The sequence below is a fragment of the Pseudophryne corroboree genome, chromosome 5 (genome assembly GCF_028390025.1).
Source record: "Pseudophryne corroboree isolate aPseCor3 chromosome 5, aPseCor3.hap2, whole genome shotgun sequence".
Lineage (NCBI taxonomy): Eukaryota > Metazoa > Chordata > Amphibia > Anura > Myobatrachidae > Pseudophryne > Pseudophryne corroboree.
The window spans coordinates 86,369,241-86,383,142 of record NC_086448.1 but is presented as its reverse complement, the minus strand read 5'-3'; the positions used below and the strand labels follow the sequence as shown (position 1 = coordinate 86,383,142).

General features: G+C 47.5%; 1 protein-coding gene across 1 annotated transcript in view; it reads right to left on the bottom strand.

Moving 5' to 3' along the window:
- LOC134927251 (ATP-dependent translocase ABCB1-like) overlaps positions 1–13,902 on the bottom strand; it is a 131,744-nt gene that overhangs the window by 76,815 nt on the left and 41,027 nt on the right. Inside the window, exons 12-14 of the mRNA XM_063921448.1 lie at positions 12,817–12,942; positions 9,365–9,568; positions 7,596–7,766 (exon numbers count right to left, since the gene is read on the bottom strand). Coding sequence (XP_063777518.1) covers positions 7,596–7,766; positions 9,365–9,568; positions 12,817–12,942 — 501 coding nt within the window. The remainder of the gene's footprint in view (positions 1–7,595; positions 7,767–9,364; positions 9,569–12,816; positions 12,943–13,902) is intronic.

The following is a 13,902-nucleotide window of genomic DNA, read 5'->3' as shown; positions in this document are numbered from 1 at the left end:
CCTCTGCAGCCTGCTGTCTTCCTGGTGGCACTTGTAAGTGAAATAAAAGTTTACTTTATTTTAATTTATAGTACATATATATCCACGTGCATACATATATACACATGTATATACATACATACATACACACACGATATATATACATGTGTATATATATATATATATATATGTGTACTGTATGTGTGTGTACATATATATATGTACATACATATATATATATATATATATATATATATATATGTGTATGCATGTTTAATATGCTATATGTGTATATGTATGTATGTATGTATATATATATGTGTGTAGATATATTATTATTATTATTATTATTATTATTATTATTATTATTATTATCCTTTATTTATATGGCGCCACAAGGGTTCCGCAGTGCCCAATTACAGAGTACATAAACAAATAATCAAACAGGAAAACAGCAACTTACAGTTGACGACAATATAGGACAAGTACAGGGTAAATAACATAGCTACATCAGCAGTTGACACTGGAATAAGCATCAGGTGGCAGAAGACTGCTGGATTTGGTGCAGCTGAAGATTATTAAAGTAAGAAAAGGGTAAGCACATGAGGAAAGAGGGCCCTACTCGTGAGAGCTTACATTCTGTGTGTGTGTGTGTGTGTGTGTGTGTGCGCGTGTGTGTGTGTGTCTGCACACACACACACACACACACACTAGTTTTACGGACCCAGCATATACTGGGTCACCTCAGTCCGCACCCCGTGATTGGCTCCGCCCAGTTCTGGAAACCCCCCCATGCAAATCCTGCGTTTGCCACTGGGAGATGTACTAAGCCTGAAAAGTGATAAATATCACTGTGATAAAGCACCAGCCAATCTGCTCCTAACTGCCATGTCACAGGCTGTGTTTGAAAAATTACAGTTAGGAGCCGATTGGCTGGTGCTTTATCACAGTGATATTTATCACTTTTCAAGCTTAGTACATCTGGCCCCCTGGCATCACCCACTTTTTCCTCGTCACCCTTTCCTCTGTGTTACCCACACTGCCTCTCATTGTCACCCTCTCTCTGTCACCCACTGCCTCTCCGTCTCCCACTATGTCTCCTTCACCCACTGCCTAACCCTCTTCTTCTCCCCTGCGTCACTATAAACCCATCACCCTCTCTCTCCTGAGTCCTGTTACCCTCTGCCTCTCCAAAGTGTCACCCTCTTCCCATCTTATGAATATGACATTCCCTTTGAGGCCATGACCCTTGTTGCTAGGTCATGCCCTTGTTGTGAGGCCACGCGCACCTTCATGGGACCGCACGCCGAAGGCGTGCATAAGGTGCCCCCCCTGTCATTTTTTCCTGGATCCGCCCCTGGCTGGAGGGATGGTGCAACGAGAAGCAATGATGAGGATAACGGGCCTAATTCAGACCTGATCGCAGCAGCAAAATTGTTCCCTAATGGGTAAAACCGTGTTAACTGCAGATGGGGCAGATGTAACATGTGCAGAAAGATTAAGATCTGGGTGGGGTATGTTCAAACTGAAATGTAAATTGCAGTGTAAAAATAAAGCAGCCAGTATTTACCCTGCACAGAAACAATATACCCCACCCAAATCTAACTCTCTCTGCACGTTATATCTGCCCCACTTGCAGTGCACATGGTTTTGCCCAGAGAACAATTTTGCTGCTGCTATCAGGTCTGAATTAGGCCCAACGGTTGGAAACACTGGCAAGCTGCTGCTGATAGGCTGATTCCTTCTGGAGCCCTCCCACTAATAGTACTTCATTAATTAGCTGTTATAAGAAGTATCAGGCCACACATTACTAACATTTCCATTTGGACTGCGGCAGCAAAGAAGATTCTAATTTGATTTCAATGGGAAAACTTTACATTCTTGATTAACATTGGGGCACTAATAACACACACTCCTACATCTATATGTCTGAATACACTTGGTGGAACACCAGGGTATTTACCCTACAATAATGCAGATTTTTAGAAACCATTACTTTTAATATTTTCTGCATTTATCTCAAGCATCTATTGTCTAATCATCTATTGAGTCAGTCAAGCAGCTGCACAGTAAGAGCTAGAAGGAGGCTCTTCACCTTACAGCTCTCATTGGCTGCCCGAGATGCAGCCTTTCTCAGACTGAACAGTGTAGATGCACAGGACTGTTCCCAGAGTCCTCTCCATGTCTGGAGCTGCTGAGCTCCCCCGTCACACAACACTTCATGAAAGGAAAACAGGGTGAAAAGAGCGACAGAGATGAGAGAGACAGGAAGGACTACGGTATCCGAGATGAGATAGAGGGGAGGTGGAGAGGGGAAATGGATGAAAAATAGAGACAGACACAGGCGCAGACGGAAAGGAGGGACAGAGATGAGAGAGACTGAAAAGGTGGACAGAGATGGGAAGACTGGAAAAGACACCTGTCAGCACCTTGAGTCAGCGATCTCCCCCTGCTCAACCCCTTGTGACCACCCCCTTCACAAGTGAATTCTGCCCCAGATAGGGACAGGAGGGACAGAGATCTGAGAGTGGGTGATGAGGTGGAGAGGAACAGAGATGAAAGAGAGAGAAACAGATGGGGTAGGATTACAGAGATGAAAGAGAGAGACAGGCAGATAAGGAAAGGTGAGAAAGGAGCAACAGAGATGAGAGACAGATAGGAGGGGCAAAGATGGAAAGGAGGGGTAAGGCACAATAGCTAGTGGCCCAGTGGATAAAGGGTCCAAAAGGAGGATTTTGGTACTTACTGATAAATCCTTTTTTCGGAAGCCATAGGGGACAAAAGCAAAACTTCAGGACCGTGGGGTGATGATGGTGGGTTACAGGGAGCTGGCACTTTAAATAATCCAAGAAGTGAAACAGGCTCCTCCCCCTCTATCCACCACCATCCCTCAGTTATGAATTAGCCAAGAGGAGACGGGAACAAGAGAACAGAACTATACGAGGGAAGAGAGCACATAACAATCAAACAGAACAGAACAACAATGAAGGCAAGAGAACAGCGACGGGCAGGCGGCCAGTGTCCCTTATGGCTTCTGAATAAGGGAATTATCAGTAAGTACCAAAATCCTCCTTTTTCTGTTAGCCACTAGCACTGTTAGCCACTGGCACAACTTCAAGACCGGGGGGACGTCCCACATTTTTCCCCCTGGGTGGGAGATCACTGAGGAACTTGCAAAACAAGATGGCAAACCGTGAATATGAAGCCGCAAAAGGATCAAACTTGTAGAACTTGGCAAATGTACGAATACTGGACCAAGTGGCTTATCTACAGAGTTGAGACGTGGTAGCCCCCCTACTAGCGGTCCAGGAAGACCTACCTGAACATGTAGAGTGGGCCGCAATGGATAATGGAGGTCACCTAGATGGGTGTAGATAAGCTTGATGAAGTCAACTTAATTCACCGGGCCAAGGTCTGCTTAGTAGCAGACCACCCTCGCCGCGGAAGATCATAAGCACGAATAAAGCATCAGTCTTTCGTAACGGTGCTGTCCGGTTCACATAAATCTTCAATGTTCTCACTACATCCAGAGAAGAAGGTGTCCCTGAGTCCTCCTGTAAGGACGGTACCACAATCGGCTGATTGATATGAATAGCCGACATGACCTTGGGAAGAAAGGAAGCATGTGTTCTCAACTCAGCCCTATCGGGATGAAAAATCAAGTAGGGAGGCATACAAGATAAGGCACTTAATTCAGGTACCCTCTGGGCTGAATCTATGGCTAATAGAAAATCAGTCTTCCAAGTAAGAGCGTTAATAGCTGTGCCTTCCAAGGGTTCAAAACAGGGTGACTGCAGATAATCCAGCACCAGATTCAAGTCCCAAGGTGCTGTAGGGGGAGCAAATGGGGGTTGTACCGAAGGACCCCTTGTAGGAAAGTTAGCACATCTGGTAGGAGGGCCAGGCGTCTCTGAAAGAAAATCGATAAGGCAGATACCTGAACTTTCAGGGATCCTAGACGAAGTCCGGAATCTAAACCTGCCTGAAGAAAGAGCAAGAGCAGAAATAATGTGATCGAAGAGCATCTACAGCTTCCACCTGAGGATCCAGTGTTCTGATTTAGTGGCCCAATGCTCCACTGCCTTGTTCACCCAGGAACTCACCAAGGTTGGTCAAAGTGAGACACCTGTGGCCAAACAGCTGGACTTCAACATGGTGTCCAGCTTCCGGTCAGACGGGTCTTTCAATGAAGTTGCTCCCAGAACAGGTAATGCAGTCTTTTTGGACAACCTAGATAGAGTGGAGTCCACTCTAGGTAACATCTCCCATTTGTCAGTCATAGCTGATGGAAATGGATAAATACTTAGAAAACTTTTAGGCATCTGAAACCCCTTGTTCGGGTGTTTCCAAGCCTCCGTCAGCTGATCATCCAGTTTCTAGGAAAAAGGATAAGTGATCGATGAAAGCTGCTTTCTACCTAACAAAGCAGTATATGGTGAATCCGGTGTCGTAGTCTCGGAAGTGTTCAAAACTTATGTTACAGCTAAAATAAGAGGTTCAACCCCCTGAGAAGGTTCCTGTGGAACTTCTTCGTCTGGGTCAGTAATTTCGCCCAACTCACAATCGTCCTCTTCGGCTTCGTCCTCAGAGTGAAGACCTGCCACCCAGGGTGGTTCTGTAGCAATAAAAAGTACATAATTTTGAGGAATCTCTTTAACCGTCTTTCGTAAAACAGACACCTCATTATGTAATTGTGAGATGGTTCCTGTGAGCGCTACCACCCAGGGGGGAAAATTAGCATCTTGGGACGGATTAACTAACATAACCTCTGAAACACATGCTGCACATAGGGAGGAATGGTCTGTGTGAGCGGAGTGGAGACACAAAATTCACACCAGCACTCTCAATAATACTCAATGATAGAGAGAGAGAGAGAGAGAGAGAGAGAGAGAGAGAGAGAGAGAGAGAGAGAGAGAGAGAGAGAGAGAGAGAGAGAGAGAGAGAGAGAGAGAGAGAGATTGTGGTGGTGGTGGTGGGGTAGATGAAGGTATAATATTTGTACTACTCTCCTATTCTAACTTCCTCTGCCACCAGCCTGTATTTTATGTGCAGGCTTTCAGGTTTCTGGCAGTCTGTAGCAATGTGCGCCTGTCTCTGCTAACAGTGCTGATTCCTGAGGAGAGAAGAAATATTGGGGGTAATTCCAAGTTGATCGCAGCAGGAATTCTGTTAGCAATTGGGCAAAACCATGTGCACTGCAGGGGAGGCAGATATAACATGTGCAGAGAGAGATAGATTTGGGTGTTGTGTGTTCAATCTGCAATTTAATTTGCAGTGTGAAAATAAAGCAGCCAGTATTTACCCTGCACAGAAATAAAATAACCCACCCAAATCTAACTCTCTCTGCAAATGTTATATCTGCCACACCTGCAGTGCACATGGTTTTGCCCAACTGCTAAAAAATTTCCTGCTGCGATTAACTTGGAATTACCCCCATTGTTGCTATTCATGAACTGCCTAGCTGAGGAAGGCGCCTTTTTCTGTGATTGACAGTTTGAAAACCTGCCAACTCAGTCACCTATGCACAAGCACCCATCTCAACCAGGTCCCTAAGCGCCATTTTGAGTGGGTGCCTTACACAATTAAAATCAGCCTTTGGCTGCACCCAACTCACAGGGTGCTCCAGATGCTGTCTGACTTCTAGTTAAATGCCCTGCGCCTTAGCCCTCAGATCCGCTGCTTACTGCGGATCCGCTCCACTAACCTCCGCTGTAAACTCCCTCTGTCCTGCACTGAGTGAGCTATGCTGTCGCGCTGTGTACTGTGGAGACCACGCCGCGGTCATTCGCGCAAAGTGCCCCACACAAGGAGACTCACTCACCCACACTGCCACGCTGTGTACTGTCAGCACAGCAGTGTAGTGGAGGCCGCGCCTTTGCCACGACCAGTCATAGCTAGCGGGGAGAGGAGAGGAGGGAATGTGGGGGACGCTGCTGCGCTGGACGCAGGCGCCGCACAGTGCCTCACACAAGTAGGCTCAGTCACCCAACCGGAGCCTCAGGATGCAGCTGTCTCAGGATGAACAGTGCTTCTCAGGTTAAGCGCTGTTCTCCTTGCTGTCTCAGGAGGAACAGTGCTTCTCAGGTTAAGTGCTGTTCTCCTTGTGCAGCTTGACGCTACTAGTTTGTAACCCGGACCCCACTTCTCTCATATAAGTGGCAAAGGGTTCCTGAGGCTGAGGGAAATAAGGGGGTCATTCCGAGCTGATCGTAGCTGTGCTAAATTTAGCACAGCTACGATCTTCTTCCCTGACATGCGGGGGGACGCCCAGCATAGGGCTATTCCGCCCCGCACGTCAGTGCCGATGAAGTGCAAAGGTATTGCACAGCGGCGATGCCTTTGCACTTCAAAGTAGCTCCCGGCCAGTGCAGCTTTAGCGTGCTGGCCAGGAGCTACTTATCGCTCCCCGACCTGCAGCGGCTGCGCGTGACATAACGCTGCCTCTGCGGATCGCCCCCTCCCCCCCCCCCCCCCCTGTTTCGGTCTGGCCACGCCTGCGTTGGCCTGACCAAACCCACGAAATGGCGGCCAAACGCTGCCGTTCCGCCCCCTCCCGCCCAGCGATCGCCTCGGCCTGTCAATCAGGCAGAGGCGATCGCATCCCTGCTACAGCCTTCAGCCGTCTGGCATGCGCTGGCGCATGCGCAGCAGGGACCCGTTCGCTCTGCTGCGTTAAAATGCAGCGAGCGAACGGGTCAGAATGATTCCCAAAGTCCCATGAATAAAAAAGCTAAATAAATGAAATAAATGAAAGTAAATACAGACTGAGCTAGAGCTCAGTCAGCAATGATCGGCTCCCTCTGCACAAGTTCAAAACTGAGAGATGATGGAGGATAGAGGGGGAAGAGCCTGTTTCACTTCTTGGATTATTTAAAGTGCCAGCTCCCTGTAATGCACCACCCTCACCCCACTGTCTTAAAGTTGTGCCAGTGTCCCCTAGTAGCTGACAGAAATTTTTTATTATATCTATATGTGTCGTACGCTTGTTCTACGCTAAAAAATAGATAAACAATAAAAATTGTAAGGTATAGAGGAGCAAAATGTATATTTTGGTTATTGTGGCAGTAGAATGTCATGTTTTAATTGACCTTTTTTTGCACTTAAAATGTCTTGTAAAGCTACCTGCTGTTTTCCACTAAAAAGACTTTATGAGAAGTTACTTTATATTATGTATTATGCTGCTTTCACATCGCAAATGCCGGATCCTACCCGGTAAGAAAATCGTGTACTTACTGGGTGGGATCCGGCATTTGCGCTCCGTTGCTGGCTTTCCGACCCGGCAATATACCGGGTCGGTTGCCATAGCAGCGGAGGGCGCAGCAGCAGCAGGGGCGGGGGTGGAGGCGGCGCCGGGAGATGAGCTCATCTCCTGCGCCGCCTCTGCCTATACTGTGAATGGGAGCCGTGTCGCATCGGAACGGCTCCCATTCACACTGCGCCTGACCCGGTAATCAACCCGGTAATAACCCTTCTTTTTTACCGGGTTGAATTACCGGGTCAGACGACCCGCTAATTCACCAAAGGACCTTTCACATCCCACACGGACCCGTTTCGACACGGCAATATGCCGTGACGATACCGGGTTTTTAGTGCGATGTGAAAGGGGTATTAGTTACCTTATCCAGGGCTGCCTGGACAACCGCTTCACTCTCAGAGTCCAGCGCAGAAGTGGCCTCATCAAGGAGGAGAATTTTGGGGTCGCGAACCAGTGCCCGTGCGATAGCGATCCTCTGCTTCTGGCCTCCACTCAGCTGCGCTCCTCTCTCTCCCACCAGGGTGTCAAATTTCTGGAATGACATACAGTATATTTAAATACTGTAGCAAATGCTAACATTCTCAAGACATGATTCTCTTTTGTGTATAAGAATTACATTATAATGTGTACTAATAGGGTAATGGGGCTTTTGCATGTACTGTTATGTTAACCCTGCTAAACTACTGTATATCTCTGTGCTATCACTGGAAATATGTGATTTATATGCATTTGTATGTCCATTGTATGCCTGGCATAGAAATACAGCTGTTTTGAGTTGGGCATAGCTTGTGATAAATCTAATTCAACATACACAGGGAAGTATTACATTTTCGAGAAATAATTTTACGTTTGTACATTCAGGCACGCTGCGCACTAAAGGGCCCCATACACTACTGCGACATGTCAGACTCTCATGTCGCAGGCGATCACCCTTAAACCTCCCGGCAGGCTCCCGGGCGGCAGGATCGCATAAGATACATCGTATGCGGTCCTTTTACTTACGATGTATCTTATGCGATCCCAGCCATGCCTGCGGGGTCCGACATATCACGAGTGCAGCACAGTCAGGGGATCCGATCCGATGCTCACAGGACCGCGCATCGGATCGGACACACATCCGATATGCCCGATTTCATCCAATATATCGGCCCGGATGGCTGAAATCGGATGAAATCAGGCATTATCGTTGTAGTGTATGGGACCCTTAAGATAAGTCAGCATCACAAATTGTAGCAATTACAGTTTTGATGGTGATGTAACACAGGAGCAGCACTTGCCATAGCCAAGCAGGCTTTTTGCCTGAGGGCGCTGCCGCCGCTGCTGCTGCCTGACCCTCCCACATGCTGCCGCGCTCACCACAATGCCGCACACCGCATAATTGACCTCTAGTGTCTGTGGGAGAGACGTCCTGACGTCTCTCCCATAGATCCGCGGAGCGGCGGCCGGAGACGGAGAACAGCAGCGGCGGCCGGGAAGCAGGAGCGGGGCTGGTGAGGTTTTTTGTTTTTTTTTTATAAGCGGCGCTACTAGGGGCATAACTACAGAGGCACATCTACAGGGGGCACAGCTACAGGGGGCACCAACTACTGAGGGCACAGCTACAGGGGGCAAAACTACAGGGGTCACAACTCTACTGGGGGCACAACTACAGGGGGCACAGCTACAGGGGGCACAGCTACAGGGGGCACAGCTACTGAGGGCAAAACTACAGGGGTCACAACTCTACTGGGGGCACAACTACAGGGGGCACAACTACAGGGGGCACAGATACTGAGGGCACTGCTACAGTGGACAAAACTACAGGGGGCACAACTACTGAGGCACAGCTACAGGGGGCACAACTCTACGGGGGATACAACACTACTGAGGGCACAGCTACAGGGGGCACAACTACAGGGGGTATAACTGTGGCCATGCCCCTTCCCTATATTTTGCTGCGCACCTACAGCATGCACTGTCCCTGTTTTGCCTGTCGGGAAGGGGACGCCAAAGGAAACTTTCGCCATGTGCGCCACAAGGTCTAGAACCGGTCCTGATCAAACGTTAACATTTGATATGTAATATGTAATGGGAGAAAACTACAATAATTACAGTGATTTATTTAGAAATTATATTCCTGATTTTACTAACGTCTGGAAACTCCATGATGAAGCTGTAGGCATTAGACTTCTTGGTGGCCTGTTCTAGTTCCTGCATTGAGACATCTTCTCGGCCAAAACGGATATTCTCAGCGATCGTGGTATCAAAGAGAACCGGTTCCTGACTTACCACACCGATCACTTCTCTTAGATATCGGACATTGAGGCTACGGATGTCTTGTCCATCAATTGTGATCTATAAAATCAGGATTAATAAACAGTTGTTCAGGGCTGGTGGTAGCTCTGTGTGTGCCCTAGGTGGCATCTCTCCTTCCCTATCACAAAGTAAGCTCCCCTTCTGCTCTCTGAAGTGGGTCCCATCCTACCATGGTCATTGCTGTAACACACCTGATTCATCTTACGGAATTTGCTCCTCAGCCTGAAGGGGGGAGAGGGGGGGGGGCTGTCACATGACAGACCAGTGCTACACTACCAGATTACCACTTTAGTCACGGAGCGTCAGCTGACCACTTCACAGGTAAGGAACTGCTGGCTGCTACTTCTCTAAACTTCTCTAAGTCATTAAGCAATACATGGAAAGTGGGCAATATTCATATCCCTTGATATATATACAGTACTAGTCATTCGCCAGGTTGCTGGCTATTATGACCAGCATTGCCCCATATCCCGCCACCTTGTTGTCTCTCCTCCCTCTTTCTTATGCACTGTGCAATATATATTCGTAAAGGCATAAAAGTCCTGCATTGTAGGCATAGGAAATGAGGGGTCTATTTACTAAGCTTTGGATGGAGATAAAGTGGACGGAGATACAGTACCAGCCAATCAGCTCCTAACTGTCATGTTACAGGCTGTGCTGAAAAAATGATAGGTTCTGATTGGCTGGTACTTTATCTCCGTCCACTTTATCTCCATCCAAGGCTTAGTAAATACACCACTGGGTCTTTATGTCAGACTGCTCTCTGATAGATTCAACTGTATTTTTCTTTTGTTAACAGAGATTTTTGATCATTCAACATTTTAAACATTTTGACTAATTTTCACAGTTATTAGAGGCATTGTACATAAACCAACATCTGGAGCACAGCCAGTGGCGCATGCAGGGGGGGGGGGGGGGGGGGTTCTTTTATAGAGAGACAGCTGTCTCCATCTCATCACCGTCCATGATCAACAGACCTTCCTGCATACAGAATGTCCGGGGGAAGCTGCTGCGCCAATCTACTCTAAGCCCCATAGGTGCAGGGAGTGCAGCTGCTATGGGGCCCAGAGCTGAGAGAGGCCACCTTCCCTGTCACAGTTACATGTGTTATATACAAGCGCGTAGCTACCATTGGTGCAGGGAGTGCAGCTGCTATGGGGCCCAGAGCTGAGAGGGTCCACTTTCCCTGTCACAGTTACATGTGTTATATACAAGGGCGTAGCTACCATAGGTGCAGGGAGTGCAGCTGCTATGGGGCCCAGAGCTGAGAGAGGCCACCTTCCCTGTCACAGTTACATGTGTTATATACAGGGGTGTAGCTACCATTGGTGCAGGGAGTGCAGCTGCTATGGGGCCCAGAGCTGAGAGGGGCCACCTTCCCTGTCACAGTTACATGTGTTATATACAAGGGCGTAGCCAGAGGCAGAACTCTGGGAGGCAACGGAGTCATCTGCCGCCGGGCTCCTGCTCTGAAGGGGGGCACCTCTCCTCCTATTCTGTGACACCATTGAATTAAGTTAATTGATAGCTGTCGCTGTCTTTTCAGTGGCCGACTTCCTCACTGGTCCCCGCACCTTACAAATCACACCCTCTTTATTATACTGTAGATAAACATTGTACAAGTATCACACCCAGGATTAGAAACCACAACCTATTACAATGGAAACAGACACCTTACTGATGAAGCTGTTTGCTCCTGTATAGGAAATATGAGAATTTTAACTATATGAAGATACTTCTCTGACAATTACACGTAACTTCATATAGTTAGAATTCTCATGCTTCCTCTACAGGAGCAAATAACGCCATCAGTAAAGTGTCTGCTGCTAATTTAACAGGTCATGGGTTCTAATCCTGGGTATGACTGCTAAGAAATGTGTCATTTAAAATAAAAGACAATTAAATGTATAAATACAGTATATACATTTTTTTCAGAACACTCCATACACACACACACACACACACACACACACACACACACACACACACACACACACACACACACACATATATATACACACACACACACACACACACACACACACACACACACACATACATAAATATATTTATCTTAATATAGGAAATAGGGGGGCACCAATATTTATCTTGCCTCCGGGCCACTTTGACAAACTTACGCCACTGGGCGTAGCTACCATTGGTGCAGGGAGTGCAGCTGCTATGGGGCCCAGAGCTGAGATTGGCCACCTTCCCTGTCACAGTTACATGTGTTATATACATTTTCACCATGGGGTAGTACATGGGGGCCTAAAAAACTTTTGCCTTGGGGCCTGCAATATATCTAGGTATGCATCTGGATGCAAAGCAATCTTCCAGCAGGTTATGGATCAATGGTTCGACAGTCAGAAGGTTGACAATGTCTAGGTCAACACCAAATGATCACCATGCACATGGTCTACATGGTCAAAAGGTCGACAGGTCAACATGACAATAGTCGACACATGGAAAGTTTGACATGAGTTTTTAATATTTTTTGGGTGTCAAAATGTCCTTTTCAGCACATGGATCCCCAATTATTGCACCGCGTCACCAATAGTAGTGCACGTGAATGGTAAAGTATGAAAAAGTCCTGAAAAGAAAAGAAAATCCCAAAAAACTCAAGTCAACCTTTCATGTGTTCATCATTGACATGAAGACCTTTTGACCAGTTGACTATATGCATGTCGACCATTTGGTGTCAACCTTATCACTGTCAACCTATCATCCATATACCCTTCCAGCAGCAGGCATGCTCAGGAATCTGCAGTGCTGGCTCCGCAGCCCCCTCCAATCCCCAGCAGCCACCTCTGATTCCCCGCAGCCCCCTCCTGTCTCCCTGAGCACAGCATGTGTGCTGTTAGTGTCCACTGCAGCTCAGGAGACTGTGCCGGCCCTGCAGTTCCCTCTGATCCCTGGCAGCCACCTCTCGTCCCCCACAGACTCCTCCTCTTACCCTAGGCACAGCATGGGGATCGCAGCTATGGCTGCGGGAAGACATCTTCCTGCATCACGACCTCACACAGTGTATTCAGACAGCAGACCCCAGCTCCAGAGGCATCAGGGAGTCCGGAGTGTGGTGAACTGCAGGGTGGAGGCATGTACATGGGGGCAGTACATAGTAGAGAGTGGTGGTACCTGTACCCAGCATGCAACTCAACTCAATCCCGAATCCGGGGATTGAAAAAATGATTGATCTCTCTACATGGAAATACAATAGAATATTTGGCAGAACCTATCATCCCTACAGAACAAAGCCACTAGACCTCCCTTCCCAAGTCCCCCCTTACCAAGCCAGCTTCCGGATCATAGAACCTCTGAATGAGCTGGACTGCTGTACTCTTACCACAACCACTGCTCCCTACTAGAGCCACCGATTGACCACTATGAATCTTCAGGTCCAAACCTTTCAAGACCTGTAAAAAATGAACCAATGGTGATTTGTGCTGCAACTAGCAATGAGGATGAGTAAACCTCCACATTTGCTAAAATCAAGGTTATTTACATACAGAGGAAATCTAGAAGTGGCGATATGGAGAATGATTTGGTAGAATTTGATGTGACAGTTTATACCGCCGTACATTGCCTGCATTGGGGATGATACCCTGCACTGACTGCATCTTTACTAATCCCCACTGCTCACTCTCAAACTATGGGGGATACTCAGGCCGCATCACTAAGCCCACAATAACCCTGTCCTCTACGGTACCTGCGCGGCCACTGAATGTGTTCGGGTCACAGCGGGTGTGAACCAGGGACGTGCGGTGGAGTAAATGGCTCAGGAGGCACTGGCTAGCACCAGAGCCAGATTTACACACAATATATGAGCACAAGGGTTCATGTGAGCATTATACACAGGTGCAGCAGTATAAACTCCGGGAAATTTGGTGAGTTTTGATCAGAGATGAGCGGAAAAGACTTTTTACTGCAGAGTTTTGGCTATAAAAATGATTAGAATAACACAAAGCAGATATTTCAAACAAATTCTTTGTATTTTTCATATACTTTATACAGCCAACACTCTAGCGTAAACGTTAGGATGAAAAGAAAGGCTCTGCCTCAGCTGCCTCACCCCACCGCACGTTACTGGCTGGTGTGAACGTGTCACGATCTAGGTAATTCCTTATCAGTATTTACCTTCCAAATGCCTCCTGAGACTGTCCCAGTGTTCCAAGCCTGGATTCCATCTGCACTGTCTGTGTGCAGCACGCTGCATCTCATTGTCTCAAATCTCTTTACTGTGATTCTGGCAGCTTCATGGTTAAAGCTCACATTCAAGTTACAAACAATCTTTCCCTCCAAAAGCTACCATGGGCGCAGCCATGTTTTCCTAATCACGTTACCTTTCAGCCTATCAGCTGCACTCTGCTCTCAGC